At 42.4% G+C, this 25,934-nt stretch overlaps 1 protein-coding gene across 1 annotated transcript in view; it reads right to left on the bottom strand.

The window, feature by feature from the left end:
* The window catches only part of LOC309333502 (uncharacterized protein), a 37,815-nt gene that overhangs the window by 6,923 nt on the left and 4,958 nt on the right, over positions 1 to 25,934 (bottom strand). The window contains exons 4-12 of the mRNA XM_081847128.1: positions 25,430 to 25,537; positions 23,894 to 23,948; positions 19,688 to 19,798; positions 15,324 to 15,454; positions 6,191 to 6,294; positions 4,499 to 4,604; positions 3,550 to 3,728; positions 3,002 to 3,028; positions 1,750 to 1,803 (exon numbers count right to left, since the gene is read on the bottom strand). Coding sequence (XP_081703254.1) covers positions 1,750 to 1,803; positions 3,002 to 3,028; positions 3,550 to 3,728; positions 4,499 to 4,604; positions 6,191 to 6,294; positions 15,324 to 15,454; positions 19,688 to 19,798; positions 23,894 to 23,948; positions 25,430 to 25,537 — 875 coding nt within the window. The remainder of the gene's footprint in view (positions 1 to 1,749; positions 1,804 to 3,001; positions 3,029 to 3,549; positions 3,729 to 4,498; positions 4,605 to 6,190; positions 6,295 to 15,323; positions 15,455 to 19,687; positions 19,799 to 23,893; positions 23,949 to 25,429; positions 25,538 to 25,934) is intronic.

The raw sequence follows: 25,934 nt of genomic DNA, 5'->3' as shown, positions 1-25,934 counted from the left end.
GACGTCCATTTGATTATCATGGCTGATGTCCACTGAAATCTATAAAGTTCCCTGTAAATTTGTCTAATCTAGCCTTTCCCAACCTGACACCCCTCCAAATGTTTTGGACTCTAAGCATCTGTGGCAATTACCATGCTGACTGATGGAAGATGGGAATTGTAGACTAATACACCTGAAGGTTGCACCAGGTTGGGGAAGATAATAGTCCCATTGTAAAGCCATCTCCACATTTTGCCAAATGAACTCCATAAACTGACAATGTGGGGAATGAGTGTGTAAGAGTTCTTAATCTAAGCTCCTGTCTTTTCTTTGTACAAACATTTTGCTCATGAAAAACCTTTCTCCTCCCCGCCCCAAGGCCATTTGCAGTACATTAAAACCAATGAAACCAGTGTACACAAAATAAAATCCAAATATCTAAGACCCAGGAAAACAGAGAAAAGCTAAATCCTTAAATCTCATAATTAAACACCATTAAAATGCCTGCCTAAAAGCTGTTAGCGGCAGGCCAGTCTAACTTATCGTGGAAGGGAATTCCATATCTTTGGGGAGGGGGGCTGTCACAGAAAAGGCCCAATCTGCCTTCCTACTAAACTAACCTCTTCTGCTGATGGGACACAAATCAGGACATCACAAGATGACAGTAACCTATGGTGAGCTGAGGCTGCGTTACAGATATTCCTGGACAGGTAACAACCAGCATCTAGAACTGGGACCAGGAAAGTGGAGTGGGAGAAAGAGAGAACCAGAAGCCAGTGCAATTGATATAAGACTAGTGTAATGTGGCTGGAAAAGTGCTCACCATGAAACACTGTGGCTGCTGTATTTTTCTGCAGTTTCAGATGCCTCTTCAAGAGCATCACCACATTCTCTGCACACCACTGGAAAGAGCCACAAATCATCCCAAGGGTTCTGCTCTTAGCAACTCATGAACTGGCAGTCTGAATGCCACTGCTCAGCAGTAGCTGGAGGTACAAACTGCAGGGAGATAAGGCACACTGAATAGGCATGAGCAGTTCAGTTGATAGTTGCTGGCCCCTATGAAAGCTTTCAGGTCAGATTGACTCACATGGTCTGAGCAATCTGGAATCTATCACCAGAGAAGCTACAGATCAGCTGGCTCTCTCCATCTGCTTTTGCCTCCCACCACTGCCCTCAGCTATGGCTTGATCTGGTAATCTACAAAATTGGGATTACAACCTTCCAGGTAGAATGGAGATGGCAAATAAAAAAGGGGGGACACCAAACAGCCCTAGCCCTATCTCCAAGAACCCTCACTAATATTATAATTTACAAGTAGTGCAATCACAGTGGATCAATAAACTGACAAAAGACAATGGTGACCAATCTCAGCCTAAGGTTAAAAAAACGGGTTGATGTGCATTTGAATGGTGATTCTGCTAATGTCCACAATCATATTCAAAGAGCTCTTTCTCAACCACAAAGTAATGCAAAACCACAACCACAATTCTGCTAGCCTTTTGCAGCCTACAGATGAGACAATATTAAGAGAGATGTCAGTGTGGCATAGTGGTTAGAGTGTCAGACTAGGACCTGGGAGACCAGGGTTCAACTCTCCACTCAGCTGTGAAGCTCAGTTGGTGACCCTCAGCCAGTCACTGGTCTCTCAGCCTAACCTACCTCACAGGGTTGTTGCGGGGATTAACTGAGGAAGGGAAGATCCACATGTGCCACCTTGAGCTCAAAAAAGTTAGGATATAAATGCAACAAATAGAGTCACTTACCCACCATGTGTTGGAATCAAAAGGAGTGGCGGTGAAGCATGAGGTGGAGGAAACAGACCTGTAGACACAGTCATACTAGTTTAAATGTGTGGAGAAGGGGAAGGGAAGCTTTCAGACCCCTTGCAAATGCTGCTACAAAGCCTGGCAGAGCTGAAGGGCGGTATGCTTCAGCCTCTCCCATCAGTCAAGAGCTGTGGGAAAGCTGTTCCTCCTGCTCCCCGAAAGAACATAACACCAAAATGGAGGCCACCCTGGCCTCATTTCTCAGATGATGAAGAAGGAGCAGCACTTTTAGTGAGCTCACTTGCTGCCTCTAAAGGAAGACCCTTCAACTGCCACTGAAGCCTTCTCTTTCCTCACTGGTGTTTTTTCTTCAGAAGCATATAATGTTGTTTCTTTGGCCACAGAATGGGGACAGAGCAGGTCCCTTGAGCATGTTCTTGTGCTCAGATCCTTCTTGTGGTTTTCTTACAGGCACCTGGTTGGCCACTGTGAGGACAGGATGCCAGACAAGATGGGCCACTGGCCTGATCCAGCAGGCTCTTCCTAGAACTTCACTATGACAATTAAAACCCTGGTACCATCTCCATCCTGTTTGGTAATGTGCCATAAAGCATACACCTGTCTCTGAACTTCATGTTTCATCTCCCTGCACCCCAACCAGCTGCTGTCAATAATGCAAGGCAGGAAACACACAATGTGATAATATCAGCATATATTCACTACATATTAGTGAAGGAAGAGAGATGGGACTCAACAATGGACTCATGTCCTACCCATACTGTGCAATTCTGCTATCCCACCTGCAGTTCCCAGGTAGCTTTCCTTCCAGGTGTCTACCACATCTACTTCTGTCTCAGGAACTTAGACACTTTCAGACCTCACTTGCCTATTCCATTACTCTTTAAGGTGTTTCCCCACCCCATAACCATTACACACCACAGAAGTTAAAGATTTCATAGGTTGGTGCCCAATGAAATCTGTAACTTCTCTGATGTATAATGGTCACAGGACAGTCCCCTCTAGATGGTTCTTGATTCCAGCTCCTATCAGCCCGATCTAGAATGGCTAATGGTCAGAGATGACAGAAGACTTAGTCAAGAAACATGTTGACAAGACCATGTTTGATTAGCTACATGTGTTCATCCAATTAAATGCTACCCAGATTTCTCTTCAAAGGCTTTAATTTGAAGTGCTCTATTCTCCAGTAGGCCAGATTGAATTTGCTACTCTTATGCTTAAACAGAAGTACTTACCTGGAACGGGAGCTGGGGGTGGCATACCTAGGCAATAACAGAATACTTGTTAAGCAGGTTTACAAATATTGTTTAGAGCAGGGGTGGAGAATATGTGGCCCTATTGCTGGACCCATCAACTCCCATCAACCCCAGCAAATGCCACCAGCAGTCAGGAGTGATGGGAATTGTAGTCCAGTAACCTATTGAGGGCCACGTATTCCTCAGCCCCACTGTAGCTAATGTGAAGAATAGAACAGAAAGCACTGTAAGTATCTACACCACCAAAGAACCATTGGGCATAGCTCTGCACATGCTGCAGAACAAGGTGAGATCGAAGTGGTATAATCCTGAGATTATTAGAAGCTTTATAATCTTTAAAGAAAGGATCCTGACCTTCCGTCTGTGGCCCAGTCCTTTCACTTTGCTACTGTGGACACAGGACAACCAGTGAGTGCTCTTTCAGGCATTTCCTATAATCAACTGCCTATGGCAAAGTGGGTTTCAGACTGTGATGGTAGGGTCTATCTAGCTTTCTGGAACAGTCTTCTATACTAGCAGGCACCTACCTGGATGATGACGAGGTGGTGGGGAAGAAGTAACTGGCATCCAAGGAAGGAAAAAAACAAGATGGAGGTGAACCACCTACTGATGGTGGAGGACTCGTGGGTGGCACCAATAGCTGTTGTGGCCCTGGTTGCTGCAGTGACCTTGTGGGATGTGCCTTGCTCCCACTGTCACCAAGTAACTTTAAAAGGAACATAAAACAGAAAAGGGATTGGTTAAAAAGAAAAAAGAAAACACCTAACCTCCCCGTTAATTGCAGCCAAACTGATTCCTGTACCAGGCCTTACACAAAGCACATATCCCACATGGGAGGACTGCACTGTGCCATTGGAGCACAGAAATATGGCAGAATGTGGTCCTGGATGTGGAGTTGAGCTTAAATGGAATTCTGAACTTCTCCTTACTTTGCTTTTGAGTATGCGGACTGAATTTACCGTATCTTTCCATCTATAAGACGCCCCCTAGTTTTGGGGACTCGGATTTAAGAAAATGGGGGGAGATGGCCCCGTGTATAAGACGCCCCCTAATTTTTGACATTTTTCAAAAGGGGAAAAACCTAGTCTTGTACACGGAAAAATACGGTAATAAAAAGGGTATGCAATCAGCCCTAAAGGAGGCTCCTTTAGACGAAGGGTGTGATATAAATTTGAGAACCAGTGTGGTGGAATGGTTGGACTAGGATCTGGGAGAGACCAGGGTTCAAATCCTCCCACTTGGCCATGAAGCTCTCACTAGGTGACTGTGGGGGCCAGTCACTGCCTCTCAGGCCCCCCCCCCCCACCTCACAGAGCTGTTATGGGGATTAAATGAGAAAGAATGCACCACCTTGAGTTCCTTGGAGAAAAAGGTGGGATATAAATACAATAAATATATAAACAAACTAATCCACTTGTACTCAAAAGTGAGTTAGATAAGAAAGCAAAGTTCATGCAGTCTGGACAGATTTCTTACCTGAATTGAGTTTTCCTCTGAGCCATGCTTATCACGACGCCTTCCTTCCACTCTTCTAAGAATGCCTGGCACTCCACCTATCACATCAATGGTCACACTTAGCTTCCTGGTTAGAAAAGGGAGAGAAGCAACATCTCAGATTCAGCATAAGCAGGTGACAGACAGATGGTCCAGGTATACGCTGAATGCTCCCCCTCATTCAGCTATGCAAACAGGGAAGAGATGGAAAGCTTTGAGATTTACCAACACGTAGGTCATATACTGCACCAAGCTCCACTGTATAGACCCTTGGCCCTTAGATCTTCCACAGGAAGGACTTGGGCATTCTTACCCAGTCTGAATGAATAAACAAACAAACGAATGAATGAATGAATGAATGAATGAATTCAAGTGCACAGTAAGATTCATGGAGGGAGCATGGCATCCCTAGCAGCCAATTAGGGAGGCCCAAAGACTTAACTGCAAAGCATTCACTGGCCCAGACACACGAGCACCTCATCTAATAACAAGGGTTAAGGTTTTCCCACACCTAAAGCTTTTGCTGAATGTTGTAGGGTTTTCACTGCCTTCTCTTGGGGTCTCCAGGGGACAGAATAACACTTTAAGGCACAGGGTCAGGAACAAGTAGACAGGCATTTCCTGCTTGGCTTGGGAACTTTTGTTATTTTACTATGTCCCCCACAACTACATCCACTTGGCTCCACCCAGAGGCAAAAGGCATGCTGTGTCTTGGCACAGTATGTGCGGCATTAGGCTACATTCCTTTCCCAGGAATGGGTAAATTCATGGAGGATAAGGCTATCAATAGCTACTTGCCATGATGGCTATGTTCTTATCCTCCCCCATCCTTAACTCAGGAGCTCCACCCCTTCATTTCCAGGCTGGACATTGTGCAACTCAGGTCAACCCTCAGGAACCCTGGTGACCTGAGGGGTTGGGGTTTTCTAAATCCTCCTCTGGGCGCTTTCTTTTCCTCCCCCTCATCTGAATATCACTCTTCTCTTCATGCCCTGCCCTGCCCCAAACATGAAGAGCTCACAGTGATGCCTGGCCTCTGCTCCTTCTAAGGAAGGACAGATTATGTAGAGTCTTATACATCCTGCTGCACGTTCAGCCTGGTGGGGCAGTTGGCAGGCCCCTGAAAAAAGATACGTTTGCAGGGAATCAGAAGATGATGGACCATAACTTCAAAGAAAGTAACCACAGTTAAAGTTAAAAATAACATAACCTACTTAGTGTACTTGCACTTGCAGATTAAAATATACAATGATACTTAAGCTGCTAAAACATTTTACACAGATTAAACTATTGCAGACTAACTAACTCTGACTCTGAGGCAGACAGCAACACATCAAAACATAACCTGCTGCTCTGTGAAGACTGTTCAACTGACTGAACCAACTGTACCAACTGCCATAACTGCCTCAGACGTATGACATCACAGAGTTCTACAGCTCTTGCAACGATCCCTTTACTATATGCATTTTGGATACCAACATCCTGGCCACCCACCTGCCAAATTTGACATGTGAGGCGGATCCCAAAATGGATCTGGCCCATGGAGCCTAAAAAGGTTCCCTGCCCCTGCAACAGGATCAAGCCTACACAAGAACAGCTTGGAGCCGACCTGGCGTAACATAGCATTTAATTAATACAAGAAGCTTAAAAACAAAAAAAAAGTGGTTGGTGTACCTGTTTGGGGGAGACCCGACTTTCACCTGCCCATCTACTCGGGCCATAAGATCTGCTTTAAAATCTAGTTCTTTTTCTGAATTTCTAATTCTTCCTTGTTGAACCTAAGCAAAAAAATTTTAAAAAATTTAAAACCAATAGCATAATACAGCCTTTGTTAGCCAAGGCACAAAAAATTGAGGTTGGAAGTTTGTTTTGTTTATATAACCAAAGATGGCGGTTAAGGTAAAGGTAAAGGTAAAGGTAAAGGGACCCCTGACCATTAGGTCCAGTCGTGATCGACTCTGAGGTTGCTGCGCTCATCTCGCTATACTGGCCGAGGGAGCCGGCATACAGCTTCCGGGTCATGTGGCCAGCATGACTAAGCCGCTTCTGGCGAACCAGAGCAGCGCACAGAAATGCTGTTTACCTTCCCGCCGGAGCGGTACCTATTTATCTACTTGCACTTTGACGTGCTTTTGAACTGCTAAGTTGGCAGGAGCAGGGACCGAGCAACGGGAGCTCACCCCATTGTGGGGGTTGGAACCACTGACCTTCTGATCGGCAAGTCCTAGGCTCTGTGGTTTAACCCACAGCGCCACCCACGTCTCAAGATGGCGGTTACCTGCAGGGAAACTTTCACCAATCTGGAGACTCTCCAAATGGTTTGAAGCACAGCTCCCATCAGCCTCTGTTGCTGTCCAGCAACATCTGGAGGGCCTCAGGTTGGGGGAGGCTATTTCAGAGTGTGTTTAAGAGTCAAAAGTAACCATACACACACAGTGCAGAAACTCAACATTCCGAGTGTTGCTGCATGAGTCACTGATCTGAGCATGCCTGTAACTGAACTCCCCTCCCTGCAATGACCCCTTCACAATTGCAAAGCCTTCTCAGGGTGTGGTGTGGGGAGAGAATCTGCACTGGGAAAGAGATAGGAATATAAAGAGCACTTAACCATTCTCCTCCCAATTATTTTTTTTAGCATGAAATTCTCTCCAAGCTGCTTTTACCAAGTGGCTACTACACCATGTACGGAAACTCGTCCTGGCAGTGGAAATGAATTTCTACATATATTAGTTGACTGACTGAGGAAGTGGCTGGAAGCAAACTCTGCAATAGTTTTTTGTTGCTTGATGTTACCATCATTTGTATATATACATATTATATTTATTTACAGAATTGTGGCACAATGATTTTTTTTATTTAAGATTAATAAAATTAATACATTTCATTTAAATATGTATGTGTGGACTTCCGGTCGCAGCCACGGACCCGACGCAAGCGGGATTTTCTCGGAGAGGGAAAATCCGGGCTTTTGGGGAAAATCGGGGGTGCTACAGGGCACGGTAGCCCCCCCCAAACCCCTCTGGAGGGAGACCAGAGGGTCAAGATCCCAGTGGAGCCAACAGCGGATCGCCTGGCCATCAAGTAACTCTGTAAAAAGGAGCGAAGAGAACGGCGGGCGGAGAAGCAGGCACCGGGAATCCATTGTCTTCCCCCCGAAAGCGCAGCCCCAGGCTTGCAAGGCGAGTGGGCGGTTCTCAATTAACAAGAAATTCGAACCAATTTGGATTTATAATTGGATTTTTACAAAAAGGAAGGTTTCGGAGTAAAAAGAAAGACTGAAAAAACGGAGGTCAGCTTCATCTGAGATCGAACAGCAACGCACAACTGAGAGCAGAGTCGGAAACGAGAGGTTGGTGAAATAGCAAGCAGTTTGAACTTCTTCCTCTGAGAAAGTTTGTAAAAAAGTTATATACAGTGTTGCAAATAGTTGCAAATAGTTGCAAAAGCGGGTAGAGGAAGCAGAAACTTGTTTATGTACGACTGTGGAGGGGTCTTCGTGTAACGATTGGTTTGACAGAAGGAAAATTTATAGAGGCTTCCCGATACTTTCGGTTTAAAAAGAACTGCGCAACAAAATAGTGCTTTTGTATCTCCATTTTGCTGAAGTTTAGCGCGATCTAGCAACAGAAGGAAGAAAGTAGAAAAGAGATAAAAAGACAGATTGATGGATTGACCGGATTACATTGAGCAAAGCACTTCCCTTTCAGCACCTTCTTATTTTTCTTTTGTTTAAGTCCTTCTAACTTTAATTTCCAACTTTCTAAGGATTGCTGAGTCTGCATGAAGGTTTTTTGCTAATCCCCTCCTCTGAATGGTCTATCTGGTTATGTTTTGACAGAGTCACTTGAAATATATAGGGACTAGATGCCTATTCGGATTTGAATTAAACTGAGATTTAAACTTCTATAATTTTGGATTATTTTTAGCTCCCTCTTTGTGTTTTTAGGGGGATCCTGTTCTCATTTTTATTTTTTATTTTTTACTTTATTCCCCCCCCCTTATTTCTGTTTTTATTTTATTTTTTATTTTATTTTTTGTTGTTATTATTATTCTTTTTCTACAAATTAAATGCATGATTTGCTAAGAGGATTTTTACAAGTATATTAGGACATTTAGGCAATTGGAAAATATTCAACATTTGGACTTAATTTCATCAACTTAATATAATTGAGCTCGGTATTATTTTTTCATTCCCTTTTGCCTTTTCAAGACACGTCTGGCCATTTTGTTTTTTGGTTTCTTCTTTGTTTTTCCCTCTTCTGAGATAATACTATTGGCTAGGGAAATGTATTGATTTGGATATGATCATTATTTAATCCTGGAGTCTGTGGAGCTTTAATCGTGGTTTGGAGTGGATTTAGCCTAAGTGGTGGCAAGAAGAAGGAAGAAAATTTATTGGCCATCCTGCCCATCGGGTTTTGGGTCCTATAACAATTTTGGGAAAAATTAAAGGAAATTGAAGTTTGACATTTAAACATTCAATAGGAGGGTTATTCTGGAAACTTTTTGAACTATAATTGGAATAGATAATTTAATTGAGATATAAAAATAATTTTTAAATATTTTGTTATTGGGCCTAAGAATATTTTGAGAAGTGTGGGAATATATTAATTTTGTTTCTCTAGGAAAAGGGTTGTGTTTACATTAATTTGTTAACGACTATATATTGAGTGGGAAAGAGTTGAGATTTGGTAAAACTATGTCTCACACACAGAAGAAAGTGAGCGAAAGTGGAACTCCGGTGGACAGGAGAGGTTCTAAACAGGAAACAGACTTCAGAGGAGAAATTTTGAAAATGTTTGCAGAAATTAAAAATGATATTAAGCAGAGTGAGAAGAATTTAAAATCCAAATTAGAACAAATGGACAAAAGAATGGGCCAGATGGACAAAAAAATTGATGAAACAGTTAGTGAACTGAAAGGACAATTAAAGGACGTGAGTAGGAGGACTCAAACTTTGGAGGAGGGAATGAAAAGGAATAAATTGGAGATGAGGGAGGTGAAAAAAGAAGAGGAGAAAATTAGAACAGGAATGTCGGAAATTAATAAGGCACAGGAGGAGGTCTGGGACGTGATTGCCATGAATGAACTGAGACAGCAGGAAGTGAATCTGAGATTTAGGCTTGTCCCAGAGGTGCAAGGAGAGAATATTAAAGAGAAATTAATAAAGGAGATTGCACAATGGATGGAGCTGCAGACAGAGGAGGTTGCAAAGACAATACAAAATGCATTTCGAATCAAGACAAAATCAGTGAAGGCAAAGAAGTTCCCAGGAGATTGTCTGATTACATTTAAAGACAAAGAGATGAGAAACTTGATACTTCAAAAAAATAGAGACAAGAGATTGAACATGGATGGAAATTACATAGTTATTTTAAAAGATATCCCAATTAGGCTGTTAAAACGAAGAGACCCATACAAAGCAATGGTGCAAATCCTCAAGAAAAACAACATAGAATTCAGATGGGAATTTCCGGAAGGAATTTCTTCTACAAAAGCGAAAGACACAGACTTACAAGTCCGGAGGAAATAAGCAAATTTTTGAGAAAATATAAAGAGCTACGAAGTGAAGATGACGAGACAAGAGGTACAGAACCAGGGATGGAGGCTGCAGGAGGAGTAGACTTGAAACAGATAGAAGAAGAAGAAAGGAAAAAGTTAGAAGAAGAAGAAGAGGAAGAAGAAGAGGAGGAGGAGGAGGAGGAGGAAGAAGAAGAAGAAGAAGAAGAAGAAGAAGAAGAAGAAGAAGAAGAAGAAGAAGTAGACAGATTATAAAATTTGTAATAAAATTTCCAATTTGGCAAAGATGGCGTTGAAATTATGGACATGGAATATTAATGGGATTAATGATAAAAAAAACCGGAATAAGACTGAACAACATTTAAAAAAGAAGAATTTGGACATTATTTGTTTGCAAGAAACTCATGTGGCAAGAAGACATAAAAAAGTTTTTATTAACAAAAGACTAGGAAATGAATTTATATCATCGGATAGGACTAAAAAGAGAGGGGTAGTATTGTAGATCAGTAAAAAAATTGAAACTCAGCAAATTTTTAAGGATGAAGAAGGCAGAATTATTGCAGTCCAGATCAAGTGGCAAGGAGAAAAAATAGTAATCTACGCACCTAATGGTAACAAAACAGACTTCTATAAAAGTCTAGAAGAAAAATTATTTGAATACATGGACCAGAAGATCATAATAATGGGAGACCTAAATGGAGTGGTGTCAACGGAAATGGACAGATTAAGAACAACAGGGATGAGCAAAGATGGAAAACTACCCAAGACCTTTTTTTAATGATAAAGAACTGTAACTTGATTGACATCTGGAGACTTAGACATCCCCTGGAGAAACAATTTACATTTTACTCTGAGTCAAATCAATCCATGTCGAGAATAGATCAAGTATGGGTCTTGAACGAATTAACTCCAAGAATCACAGACATTGAAATTCAACCAAGAGTGATTTCGGATCATAGTGCAATAAAATTTGAATTAAAAGGTTATGAAGAAAAAACCTTTAGATGGAGAATTAATGACTACCTTTTAGATGATCAAAAAGTTTTGGATAGTGCACGAAGGTGTTTGATGGACTATTTTGTAAATAACTGCAATAAGGAGACAAAAATGAACACGGTATGGGATGCCAGCAAGGCCGTGATGAGAGGTTTCTTTATCCAGCAAAATGCCTTGAAAAACAAAAATAGAGAGAAAGTAAAGAAGGAAATTTTGAGACAAATAACAGAGAATGAACAAAAATTGATAAAGAAACCTAATAATGAGAAGATAAAACAGAACATAAAGACTCTACAAACACAATTTGCAATGATAATAAACAAAGAAGTAGAAGGAAATATAAAAAGGTTGAGACAGAGAAATTTTGAGTTCGCGAATAAATCAGGAAAATGGCTGGCATGGCAGTTAAAGAAAAGAAAGGAACAAAACACAGTGAATAAGATCATCATTGAAGGTACTGAGATAGATAATCCGAAAGAGATTAGAAAAGGATTCCTGGACTTTTACAGACACCTATATAGAAGTAAAGGCAAGAACAACATGAGAAAAATAGAAAGATTTTTAAAGTATAAAGAGGTGCAGAAGATCCCGATGGAAAAAAAAGATAATTTGAATGCCCCGATCGAAATGGAAGAAATAAAAGAGGCAATAAAAGAGATGAAAAAAGGTAAAGCTCCAGGTCCAGATGGATTTACAGCCAGCTACTATAAAGAAATGAAAGACATCCTAATCGTACCTATGAAAGAAGTCATGAATAACATTATGAGAAATAGAGAAATCCCAGAAACATGGAAAGGGGCGTATATTACATTCATTCCAAAACAAGACTCAGATTTAATGCAAGTTAAAAATTACACACCTTTTTCATTATTAAACACTGACTACAAAATTTTCGCAAATATTTTAGCAAATAGAATGAAAAAGGTTCTACGAGAAATTATACACAAGGATCAGACAGGTTTCCTTCCTGGCAGACAGATGAAAGATAATATAAGAAATATAATTAATATTTTAGAATATCTGAATGCCAAGAATGAGAAACAAGCTATGATGATTTTTGTGGATGCTGAAAAGGCCTTTGATAATATATCATGGGATTTTATGTTAAAGAATTTAGAACATATGGAAGTGGGTAAGGAATTTTTTAACGGAATAAAAGCAATATATACAGAGCAGAAAGCAAAGTTGATAGTAAACAATATTACAACAGAAGATATAAAAATAAACAAAGGTACAAGACAGGGATGCCCGTTATCGCCACTATTATTCATCTTGGTTCTGGAAGTTTTGTTAAAGTCAATAAGGAAAAATGAAGAAATAAAAGGGGTGACTGTGGGTAAAAATGAATATAAAGTTAAAGCGTTCGCAGATGATCTGGTAATAACAGTGGAGGAACCACTGGGAAGTGTTAAAAGAGTACTAGAAGAAATAGATCAATTTGGTCAAGTTGCAGGGTTTTATTTAAACAAAAAGACAAAAATTATTGCGAAAAATATGAAACAAGAATCAATAGAGGTAATGCAACAACAAACTGGAGTAGAGGTGGTGAACAAAGTGAGATATTTAGGAATTTGGTTAGCCCCCAGAAATATAGATTTGTTTCAAAATAATTATATACCTGTGTGGAATGGTATAAAAAGGGATTTGGAGGTGTGGGGAAGGTTGAAGTTATCCTTTTGAGGGAGAATATCAACGATAAAGATGAGCGTGCTACCAAAGATGTTATTTTTATTTCAATCACTCCCGATAATTAAGGGGACATCAATATTTAAAGAATGGCAAAAGATAATATCAAGGTATATCTGGCAGGGTAAGAAGCCAAGGATTCAGTTTAAGTTACTAACAGATGCGAAGGAAAGAGGTGGCTTCACCCTGCCAGATTTGAAACTATATTATGAAGCATCTTGCTTATGCTGGTTAAAGGAGTGGATTACATTAGAAAATGGAGAATTGTTGGATCTGGAAGGGTTTGATAATAGATTTGGTTGGCACGCCTATATATGTTATGAAAAGAAGAAAATTCATAAAGGGTTTGAAAACCACATCTTCCGAAGGTCGTTAATAAATGTATGGGACAGGTATAAAAATTTGTTGGAATTTAAACTCCCACACTGGATTTCATCCTTAGAAGTGATGAGCGTAAAAAAGATCAGTATGAGGGGGTGGTGGATAACATATGGAGAATTGACAGTTAAAGAAGAGGGGAAATGGAAAATGAAACCCTATGAAGAAGTAAAAGAATTTGTCTATGATTGGTTGCATTACTATCAGGTCTGTGAAATGTTTAAAAAAGACTGTAAAATGTATGGATATGGAGAAAAAGAATCAACATTTCAACTAGAGATATTGAATAATGAGTATAAAAATTTGTCTAAAATGTATAAAATGTTGCTGGAGTGGTATACAAAAGATGAAGAGATTAAATCGGTAATGATACATTGGGCCAGAGATTTTGGTTATAATATACAATATGATGAATGGTCAAAATTATGGAATGAAAGACTAAAATTTACGGCATGTACTGCGTTAAAGGAAAATGTGATGAAAATGGTATATAGATGGTATATAACGCCAGTAAAACTAGCTAAAATGTACAAAACATGTAATAAGTGTTGGAAATATAAAGAAAAAGAAGGGACATTCTATCATATGTGGTGGGAGTGTAAAAAGGTGAGAGGCTTCTGGGAAATGATATATAATGAATTGAAAAAGATGTTGAAATATACGTTTAATAAGAAACCGGAGGCCTTCTTATTGGGATTGGTAGGAAATGAGATAAGTAAGAAAGACTGTAAACTTTTTCAATACGCAGTTACAGCAGCGAGAATACTTCTGGCCCAAAAATGGAAACAGGAAGAATTACCGACGGTGGAAGAATGGAGACTGAAATTGACTGATTATTCAGAATTGGACAAACTAACAGGGAAGATTCGGTATCAACGAGACCAAAAGTTCATCGAGGACTAGGGAAGATTTACAGATTATCTGAAAGGCATATGTGATGAACAGATAATGTTTGTTGGTTTTCAGGAGACTCTGTGAAAAATAGAGGAATATTGTTAAAAAGAAAATAAGAGGAGGGAAGGAGATCTCTAAAGGCAATACTAAGTTAAGAAATGCGTTAATAATATTGATGCAAACGAAAGATTGGCAGAGGAGCTGAGGGAAGTCAAAAAAAGAGATGAATGTGTGATAAAATGTGAATTGATTGTATAAAAAATGGTTTGTTTTTTCTTTTGTGGAAAATGAATAAAAATATTATTAAATAAATAAATAAATGTGTGTGTGTGTGTGTGTGTGTGTGTGTGTGTGTGTATACACACACACACACGTGCATATATGAATAAGCTAAGTACACCTGAGTGCGCTCTCTCTCTCTCTCTCTCTCTCTCTCTGTGTGTGTGTGTACCTCCAAGTAATATTAATAATAGTAATAATTTTATTATTTATACCCCGCCCATCTGGCTGTGTTTCCTCAGCCACTCTGGGCAGCTTACAGCATATATCAAAGCATACTAAAACTTCAAACATTAAAAACTTCCAGATACAAGGCTGCCTTCAAATGTCTTCTAAAAGTCACATAGTTGTTTATTTCCTTGACATCTGATCGGAGGGTGTTCCACAGGAAGTCTGCCACTATTGAGAAGGCCCTCTGCCTAGTTCCCTGTAACCTCACTTCTCGCAGGGAGGGAACCGCCAAAAGGCCCTCAGCGCTGGACCTCAGTGTCCGGGCTGGATGATGGGGGTGGAGACACTCCTTTAGGTATACAGGACCAAGGCCGTTTAGGGCTTTAAAGGTCAGCACCAACACTTTGAATTGTGCTCGGAAACGTACTGGGAGCCAATGAAGATCTTTCAGGACTGGTGTTATATGGTCTCGGCAGCCACTCCCAGTCACTAGTCTAGCTGCCACATTCTGGATTAATTGCAGTTTCCAAGTCACCTTCAAAGGTATCCCCACATAGAGCGCATTGTAGTAGTCCAAGAGGGAGATAACCAGAGCATGCACCACTCTGGTGAGACACCCTGCAGGCAAGTAGGTGGAGTTGGTAGACAGCTGCCCTGGACACAGAATTGACCTGCGCCTCCATGGACAGCTGCGAGTCCAAAATGATTCCTAGGATGCACACCTGGTCCTTCAGGGGCACAGTTATCCTATTCAGAACCAGGATGTCCCCTACACCTGCCCCCCCCAAAAACAGTACTTCTGTATTATCAGGATTCAACCTCAGTCTGTTAGCTGTCATCCATCCTCCAACCGCCTCCAGTACACCTGAGTTCCACCACTTACCTTGATCTGGTTTTCAGCACTGACAGGGGCGGATGACTTCAAGCCAAGTTGAAACCAGCGCTGCTTTTCACAATAGGCTTTCCATGTTTCCTCATTGAATCCATAATGGAAGTAATCAGAAAGGTCAGCACCTGGGAGGGAATGAATGAATGAATGAGGCAGGTTCCATATACCTAGTAGAACGAGATGGCAGAATCTCGAGGTGGGAGAATGCGTCATCCCACTTCAGTCTGCAGTGGAGGGCCTCATTTTAAAATGTGTTCCTATGTTTTAAAAACAGCAGAGCAATCTACACACAGAGAGAAAACTAGCATAGACAGAAGCTGCTGATACATTAATTTTCTACTTAATTTTCTACTTACAGAGGAGCATTCATAAATGCTCACTGTCCAAAGTTGTATTGTCTACTTTACCACTTCATTCTCCTGCATATGTAGATCATTTCAGACTTTGAGTCATAGAAAAATTAAAACATCCTCAAAAAAATTAGCTCTGGGGTTAACATGGCTGTGGTGCTATTATATGTTGTGGTGGGATACAAAGGAAGTATCAAAGTCTGGAACAATCTAGCAACCTCAGAGACAAAATGTATTTCATTACAGTAAATATCAGCATTCTCATTAACAGTCATAATCCCAGACAAAAACGGGTGAATTTCTGAGAACCAAGGCACAACATTCCACAGTTAGTGGTTGACCTGTGCTAATTTTCTAGAAAATGAGGTGATGGAACTCACCATGAACGTCTCCCTTGTTCTCTTATAATGGCAATGGCTGAGGGGGGCTGGAACCGAGTTCCACCTGAAAAAAGTACTGGGTTGACCAGGACTAGCCTCTTAACTATGGACTGAAATAGATTTGGAAACCATGGTAATGAGACAATCCTACCAAAAGCAAACTTTGAAAAAACAGAATAAATCCATGGTGATGGGAGGGAGTATTTGAGTCCACTAAACCACAATTGTATTTGTAACAAGCTCCAAGGCACATCAGTGAATGGCCCTGTCATGATTTAATTGCATTTGTCTAAAAAAAAGGAGGAATACTTTAATTTGGGGGCATTAACCAAATCAGTCTGGGATCATCAGCATGTGAACATTGCCATCCTAATGTTTGACTATAGAAATCAATGCCTAAAGTATCTAACTTCTCTTATATAAGCAAATCACACAGAAGGAATTAAATAGCATTTCAGTTTCACAGCATTGCCTGATCTATTATTGTGCCAGAATTATATTTTTGGTTCAGTTAAAAAGGAAGGGAGAAAATCCAAGCTGCAATGTAAAACGCCAGGGCTGCCAACTGATTTAAGGAATTGGTAATAGCCAACTACACTTGAATATATTTTGTACATTAGCATAGCCCCAATTTAGATGTCTTTCTGATATAAGTTAGGAAGTGAAAGACAAACCAATCAGTGTCACAAGGAAAAGCCATCTCTAATATTTGCTTCTGTGAGGGAAAAGCCTGGTTTCTTGCTGCTCCATTTGCCTTGTGGGAGCCAAAACACAACCTACGTCAACAAAATGATTCAGACTGTATCACAGAAAGATTGGGGTGGGGGTAGGAATCTGGGCAGTAATTGTCCACCTTCATCTAATCTCAGTGGAGTGTTAATCTTTGCCTGGCAAGTATGCCAGACTTCTGATTTGCTGGAAACTGCCTGCCAAATGGGGGTCCTGAGCCCCTTATAAATGGACTGTGCTATGTAGCCTTTGTTCTCTCACATCAGGATCCATCCCACCCCCATCAGATAATCCTGCAACTGACCATCCTTGCTACTCACCTGATCCCAAGTAGAAAGTTTAGGATGAGATAAATTAGAACCACAGATGCTCCTTTTAGTTTTCCTTGTTCTTCTGGGTCCTGTTGACATCTTCATTTCCCTATCTGACTTTTAGAAGACATCTGTGCAATCCCCACATAGGTGTTTGAGTGAGGGTCCCAAGATCTCCCTCCTGACTTATGTTATGGAGGAGGGGTGGCAGCAAAAACCAGACAGCTGAGCCATAACTGGCCTACTCTACAAGACAGTTGTGCAAGGAAGGGCAGAAACAAACTTTCCTGAGCCTCTTGCTTCCATTACAGCTTTTTCATCCTCTAGTCCAGAAACACACCAGAATCAAAACAGCCTGCATAAGGAAATATGTATGTCCTTAAAAGTTCCACTGATTAAAACTGGCTTCCCCTCATTAATCAACTAAAGGTTTGGTTGATTTGATGTAATGATTAGAGCTTGGACGCCTAATCAATTATCCAGTTATAACACTGCTGCTGCAATGTTTTCTGCAACACACATCAGCGAAACATTCTCCTCAGGAGCAAATATTCCTGGGGGTCTTTTGATTTAGTCAAGACTTCCATAAATTAAAGTAACTGGAAGCTTTAAAAATGTGTTCAAGCTACTTCAAGATCATATCTGATACTGCTACGCTTTGGCAGATGAGTTTCACCAGTTACACTGTCTACCAAATTTAACCCTTTCACCAGCCTTTCAAGGTTAATTAACTTGCTCAGATCCCTGGTCTGTACCTTTCACACTTAAATCCAGTGAAGAGAGGGAAAATTCAGAGCGGAGCTTCAGTTTATTATACAATGGTGCCATTCTAGTTCTGGGATTTTAATGATTCAGCCAGCCAAGTTTCCCACCCAGCAATTGTCCAAGAGGCTCATCTTTAACTTTTCACTTAAAAAATCCAGTTTCACAACCATCTGATAGAATTCCCCCACTCTCTCTTTTCCCTTATCCCTGCTATCCTCTGCAAAATGTTTCACTTATTTGAGTCTACACCAGGGAAAGGCAAATTTGAGAGAGATTCATAGGGGAAAAGACCGTTTTCTGTTGTCTCTCCCAACGGTCTTGCCAGGGCTAGGAAACTACTTCCTGAAAGTTTGTCCCAAGCACATGAGTATATTTAATTAGTAAATTGGGAGCACTTCAACAGCCAATATGCTTGCGACAATTTTATTTATTTATTGCATTTATATCCCACGTTTTTTCTCCAAGGAGCTCAATGTATGTTGTACATGGTGTTGGAAAATAACTAGGGAATAACAGTTAATCCTGAAGTCCCAATAGCTGATTACCTAAATTCAAAAAAAGCATAGGGCTTGACTCACTGTCTAGCCCAAAGAGCCCCCAGTAGAGTTTAAAACTAAAATATATGTGCAGTGTTTGCAAAGGATGGGCAATATAGGCTGTTATACCTTTAAATGTACCAGTATTAAGCACTGACAATTGTGCTCCCCCACCTCTACCCCTCTAGGAGTGAAGAGACCACAACCTTAAGTAAGTTTAAATGTTTTACTTACAGTAATCAGAGGTCTCACTCATGCATCGTTCAATGCTACAGCAGAAACAACACAGGTAATGTATTCTTGGTTACAAAATACAGAAGTTGACCTCAAACACACAGACTGAGTCTGGAGCCCCAGCCTCAGATGTTTGCTCAGTTACATGGTTCAAAGAGAAGACAGAGAGAGAGAAGAACAGGAAATAACCCTTGCATCCTCCCTCCCCAATGGTGAGGGGTCATGACCAATCTGAGTCTTCTCTAGCAATTAAGAACTCTGTGATCCTTAACCCCTTTCTTACTGGTAATTATACAGTTATGTTTGGCTGCATAAATCTCCCATAAATCTGCATAAATCTCCTCCTCATCCAATCCCCACAACAATCCAGTAAAGTAGCTTAGGCTAAGAGGAGTGACTGGCCCAAGGTTACCCAGTGAGCCTTCATGTGGCTGGGAGGAGATTTGAACCCTGGTCTCCCAGGTACTATCCCAACATTCAACTACAAGAACAGAATGACTCTAGCTTGGCACCGATTGGTTCTTGGCCCTGACAATCAATGAAATGGGGGTGAGCACACAGCACAGACATGTTCTGGGGACCCCAAAGGACTTATGCAACTTGGCCCAGAGGAACGAGAACACATGGAAGCTGCAGGATACATTCCAGTGAGAGAGCTGCATCCATTGCCAAGATTCCATGAGGGACACAGAACTTGGCACTGGATTCGGAATTCTGCTTCCTGACAATCTCGGGTTCAATTTCATTTTTAAATTAAAAACAAGCAAACAGATTTCCTTACAAATGGTTGAGAGATGCTTAAAAGCACTTGGACAAGAACTGAATGAATCTGAAGACATCAGACGAGGCAATAAATAAAATGAAGTATGAGCCAAATGTTTGCAGCTGGGTAATTTTTTAATGTCTGATTGAGGAGCACACTTATAAATCACACATCATGCTCTCCTCCCATCTACCCCGTAACTCCTGCTGCACACAGGCCTATGATGTGAAATGCAAAGCAAAAAATAAATCAACTGATAGTATTGACCACAATAAACTTTGAGGCCCCACCTGGTTTCCTCCATGGTTTGTCATCAGCTGAATCCAAATCCATGTCTGCTTCAGGTAAGCCATATATATTCCCAGGAGCATCTAAATCATTACCTTTGGGTTGCAACTTGGCTTTGAAAGAAGGGAAACAGATGTTTAGTGCCAAGACTCTGTTGTTGATCCATTCATTTGCTGAGCAAATTGATCAGGGTTTCTTTTTTCTCTCCCCTCCTTTTTTAAAAATCCCCAATGGATTTAGCTTCAGTTACATTAATTATTCCCATCTGTGAGTTCAATCACAAGTTGTTGCTTTTGTCAAAATTATTCTGTTTCCCCTTCTTAAAAAAATTAGTGGGTTTCAGCTGCTTAGCTAAAGAAACAGATAAGGGGGGAAAGACAGAAAAACTTAAGACATCTTAAGACTGCATTCATATGCAGGGATAAACTATATCATGAATTGAATGAGTCTCAGGTTCATGCAGACAACCTACCACTCTCCTATGCAGCAGGAATGCTTTTGCATTCCATTACATTCAAATACAGTGGTGCCCCGCAAGACGAACGCCTCGCAAGACGGAAAACCCGCTAGACGAAAGGGTTTTCCGTTTTGGAGGCGCTTCGCAAAACGAATTTCCCTATGGGCTTGCTTCGCAAGACGAAAATGTCTTGCGAGTTCCTGTGGGGGTTTTTCCCTTTTTCCCCCCTTTTCCTAAGCCCTAAGCCGTTTATCAGCTGATCCGCTAAAAGCCGCTAAACCGCTAATAGCGCTAATCCGCTAAGCTGTCAATGGGCTTGCTTCGCAAGACGAAAAAACCGCTATACGAAGAGCCTCGCGGAACAGATTAATTTCGTCTTGCGAGGCACCACTGTACTAAACTATGGTTAGTCTTAACTATAGTTGTAAAGGGAAACAGTTTCGCCAATCCCACTTTGTATAAACACAAATTCAGGTATTTGTGCTACCTTGCTTTTAATATTGCAGGGTTGATGGAATTCCCTCCCACAATAACACAGATTTACGCCATAGGATACTTTCCTGCCGCTGCCCACTCTCTTAGATGCTTAGAATGCCTTTAAATTTCCTTAGTAGTTAGGCATAATAGGCTTAGCTGTGAAATTATTATATTGATTGTTATGTTAGAGTTAAACTATTAACTACTAGAGGGAATACTGGTAATTTATTCTGAGGTCTTCCATGTGCTCAAGAGAAGCTGTTGCTGACATCAGCCTCTAAAAAGCTGCTACAAATTCCCTAAACCTCCACCTAAACCAAATTCTGATGGACCCTGATAGATTCCGTCAAGCCTTGCGGGACCTTTCTCCCCCTGGCGACTCATTGACTGAGCTTGTTGAGGCCTGGAATACCCAGCTCCTGGCAGCCATCAATGAGATCGCACCTAAGCGCCCTCTGCGACCCCGCAGAAACCGGGCTCCCTGGTTTACCGAGGAGCTCCGGAAAATGAAGCGGGACCTCAGACGGCTAGAGCGAGTATGGCGGGGTGCCCGTGACGGAGCCTCAAGAACATCTTATAGGGTTTTTATGAAAACCTATGAGATGGCAGTGAAGGCCGCTAAGAAGTCTTACTTCTCGGCCTCCATTGCATCCGCTAGCTCTCGCCCGGCGCAATTATTTAGTATAATTCGGTCTTTAACGTCCCTCGAAGGACAGCCAAATTTAAATAACAATTTGACACACAGCTGTGAGGCATTTGCGAGCTTTTTTGCGGAGAAGGTCTTGTTGCTCCGCCATGACCTCCCTGCCAATTTGGATACAATAAAGGAACTGGAGGCCCCTCGACTGCCCTCGGGTTCAGTATTGGACCACTTTGACCGGATATCCCCAGCCGATGTGGACAGACTCCTCCGAGCTGGAAAGCCCACCACATGTCCTCTCGACCCGTGCCCGTCCTGGCTGATTAGAGCGTGTCCAGACGAGGTGCGGGCCCCCCTGGGGGATATCATCAATCTGTCCCTTGGCACCGGGACATTCCCAGGGGAACTGAAGGAGGCAGTGGTGCGCCCGCTCTTAAAGAAAACATCATTAGATCCCTTAGATCTATCCAATTACCGCCCGGTTTCGAATCTTCCATTCCTGGGTAAGGTGATTGAGAGAGCGGTTGCTGAACAGCTTGGTAGGTTTCTGGATGAAACATCGGCTCTGGATCCATTCCAGTCCGGCTTCCGCGCTGGTCATGGGACTGAGACGGCTCTGGTCGCCCTAACAGATGATCTCCGCAGGCAGCTGGATCGAGGCGGGTCGGGGCTGCTGATTCTTCTAGACCTGTCAGCAGCCTTCGACATGGTCGATCACGAACTCCTGGACCACCGCCTTGCCGACGTGGGGATCCAGGGCACAGTCCTTCAATGGCTGCGCTCGTTTCTCTCCGGTCGGGGACAGAGGGTGGCGCTTGGGGGGGAATTGTCATCCCGCCACTCCTTGGTGTGTGGTGTGCCCCAGGGTGCAATACTCTCCCCAATGCTTTTTAACATCTTTATGCGCCCCCTCGCCCAGCTTGTCCGGAGTTTTGGGCTGGGCTGCCATCAGTATGCTGATGACACCCAACTCTATCTGTTGATGGACGGCCACCCGGACTCTGCCCCAGACACACTGATCAGATGCTTGGAGGCTGTGGCTGGATGGTTACGTGGGAGCCGGCTGAAGTTAAATCCTTCGAAGACAGAGGTCCTCTGGCTGGGACGGGACGACAGGGGGCTGAGGGGGCAACTCCCATCTCTTGCGGGGGTGCAATTAGTGCCAGCACCGTCCGTTAAGAGTTTGGGTGTAATCTTCGATACCTCCCTCTCCATGGAGGCGCAGATTGCAGCTATAACAAAGGCGGCATTCTTTCATCTCCGCCAAGCTAAGCAGTTGGCTCCTTACCTCTCACGCCCTGACCTAGCCACTGTGATCCACGCGACGGTCACCTCCAGACTGGATTATTGTAACTCGCTCTACGTGGGGCTGCCCTTGAGACTGACCCAGAAACTCCAGCGGGTGCAAAATGCTGCAGCGAGACTCCTTACGGGGTCTTCGCTTAGAGATCACATTCATCCGGTGCTATACCAGCTGCACTGGCTCCCGGTGGAGTACAGGATCAGGTTTAAGGTGCTGGTTTTAACCTTCAAAGCCCTATACGGCCTAGGGCCCTCGTACCTACGGGACCGCCTCTCCTGGTATGCCCCACAGAGGAACTTACGATCTTCAAATAAAAACATCTTGAAGGTCCCAAGCCACAGAGAGGTTAGGCTGGCCTCAACTAGAGCCAGGGCTTTTTCGGCTGCGGCTCCAACCTGGTGGAACGCTCTCTCACAAGAGACAAGGGCCCTGCAGGACTTGACATCTTTCCGCAGGGCCTGCAAGACAGAGCTGTTCCACCTGGCCTTTGGTCAGGGCGCAGCCTGACTCCCTCCTCTGGCAATCTTTACAAAACTTTAGTTTATGGTTGCCATCAATTTTGATTTTAATTCATTTTAATCCATTTTATAATGTTTTATAATGTTGTACTGTTTTAGTGTTGTTAGCCGCCCTGAGCCCGGCTTCGGCTGGGGAGGGCGGGATATAAATAAAATTTATTATTATTATTATTATTATTATTCATTTAGCACTCAGGTCTAGCTAGTGGGGACAATCTGCCTCTGATCCCAGAGTTCCTTCAGTTGTACTTCCAGGTTGCTTTGACAGTTTAGTGACTTTGAAAAACCTCACTTGTACAATCTTCTGGCAGGACAGGGAAGCCTATTAGTCTAACACAGCCACTGGCTTCCTTCTTCTAATCTTCCTCAGCAATGTATGGTTATCACACAAGGGATGAACAGTATAACATTTGGGCCTCCGCTATCCACTTTTGCCTCAGATTTCTCTGGGCTTTGCATACAAGTAATGGCAAGGCAAGAGACACAAGGTGTACTGAGCAATGGAGGCTACAGTCCAGACATGCAGAAGTCATGGGGGTTCTCTACACACTCTTTCATCCAGCCAAGAAAGAGGCACTCTCAAAGTCAGACCAAAGCACTCTAGCAGGGGCTAAGCAGAACCAGTCAGAGGTGGGGCCCGAGGAGCAGGAATGTAGCTTGGAGTGAGTCCCGAGGGCCAAACAGAAAGGTCTGGAGGGCAGGCAGAATTCAGCCTGCAGGCCTGAGGTTCTCCATCCCTGCTATACAGGACCCATCTTGACTAACTGCTTCGGAGGAGGAAAAGCCCAGTGGGAGTAATAGGAAGACCAGTACCAGTTGTGGTTGCTTCATAACCTTGGTTATTTTTTAGACTCATATTCCTGGGGCGCTCTCAAGGGAGAGAGAAAGGACCAAAACACATCTGCATTCATGGGCATAGCCAAGAGAGAGCCAGCTGCCCCCCAGAAATCAATAAAAATATATAACTGAGATTCTGCCCCCCTCCCCAACAAAAGGCCTGCCCCCCAAACAAAAATCCTGGCTACCTTCATGCCTGCATCAGACAGCTGGAACAGGCTTCTGCTGAATTGCACTGTGGTTTGGCTTCAGTGAGCAGCTACAATAAATGGACAGGCTAAGATGTGAGGGAGAGAAGCAGAAGGCAGCCAAGAAACGTAGCAAGTCTAATCACTTCCTAGTTCTGACATATTACAAGGCATATGACATCTTTATAACTTCACATTCACTAAAAGCCAGTTGAACAGTTATGAAGAGCATTGTCCAAACCATGGTGAATGGTGATGAGCTTATGTCCTCCCTCCTTTCTTTGCAGGCCCAGCTTAATCAAACACTTCCTAATTTTCACCAAACCATGTTGATGTCTGAACTGGCAATTGCAGTTCAAGCAAGCCCTTCAAACTTGCACTGAAGCTGGGGTGGGGGACTGTATCCAGCTCCCCACTCACTGTGGATCACTTTGAAAGGTGGGCAGGACCACCCACTTGTCAGTCACCTGACACCAGGTGATTAAACTTCAAACTTCAAAGGTAGACTTGAGAGCATACTCTTAAGTTTAAGCCACACTTACTAAGGAAGATGTTTCCTTTGTAGCCCATCTTGAATTTAAGCTGGCCTGCAAAGGGAAAATTCAGAGAGTACTCAAAGTGTGCTTCAAATTTTTCCCTTCCAGCTATAATTCATTTGCGCTTCATGGCTTACTAAAGTTAGCCAGAGGGATGAGTTCAAGGTCTGGTGAGTGTGTCTTCGTTTGATGTAGTGGTGTGGATACTCCTGGAAAACCTGGACCTGATGGCATTTAACAACTATCATCAAGTCACAGATTTCCCTCTCCTTTTGGGCAAAATATTAGAGAAGGTTGAGACAATGCAGCTGCAGGGAGTCCTGAAGGAAACTGATTATCTAGACCAGGTGTGGAGAACCTTTTGCATTACAGATCTTACTGAACTATGACTTTCATACTTGCTAGGAATGATGGGAGTTCTAGTTCAGCTCCAACTGGAAAGCTAAAGGTTCCCATAACCTGTTCCAATCTAGGGTCAGACCTGGGTTTGGGACAGAATTCATCTTGGTCACCCTGATGTTTGACCTCTATCAGGAAATGGATGGGGCGAGTGTGGCTAAGTTCTTGCTAGACCTCTCATTGGCTTTGATACCATCAGCCATGGTATTCTCATGGACCATCAATGGCAGGAGTCTTCCAACTTTTCAGACCAAGGTCCACTACTACCGGTAAATCTTTTAATTTTTGCTATACAACTCTATTTAGTCTTTCTTCCCCTTTTCTTTCTAAATATAGCAGAAAACAAAACCACAGATAAAACCAAGAGCAGAATTCTGACACCTGCAGACGTACATGAAAGATGGCCTTCTTGTTGTGATATTGCCAATCATTACTTGGATGTAGTCATCACTGTCACTATCACTGTCTTCCTCGTTGTCTTCTCTACCTGAAAGGGTCTAGGAAGGAGACAGAAGACATGCACAATGAGAAGACAGTTTTTAAAAATACATACCTAAGCAGCAGCACAAGTTAGCTTGTTCCCAATAAAGTTAGCTCACCTTCAATTGCAATAAATTTGATAAGTTAGGCATGACATTACTTTTAAGTCCTGTTCGACTTTGTTCACAGTGAAATCTCAACCATGCCTACAAAAAGTAACTCTCCTGTAACTCAATGGGGCTCTCTCCTATGGAACTGAGGTTAAGACTGCAGCCTTAAGCCTGAGAAACATTCAGAGGCTTTTTTTTTTTTTTTAGTTAGTTACATAAAACTTCAAAATAGGAATGCTCAAGAGGTACCATCCCCCTCCCTTCTCGGTTACTTGTGCTGTAAGTATGTAATTTATTTTAATTT

The sequence above is a fragment of the Podarcis erhardii genome (genome assembly GCF_964252035.2).
Source record: "Podarcis erhardii genome assembly, chromosome: Z".
In the NCBI taxonomy this organism is placed as follows: Eukaryota; Metazoa; Chordata; class Lepidosauria; order Squamata; family Lacertidae; genus Podarcis; species Podarcis erhardii.
Note: the sequence above shows the minus strand (reverse complement) of the source record. Positions and strands in the feature narration are given on the sequence as shown.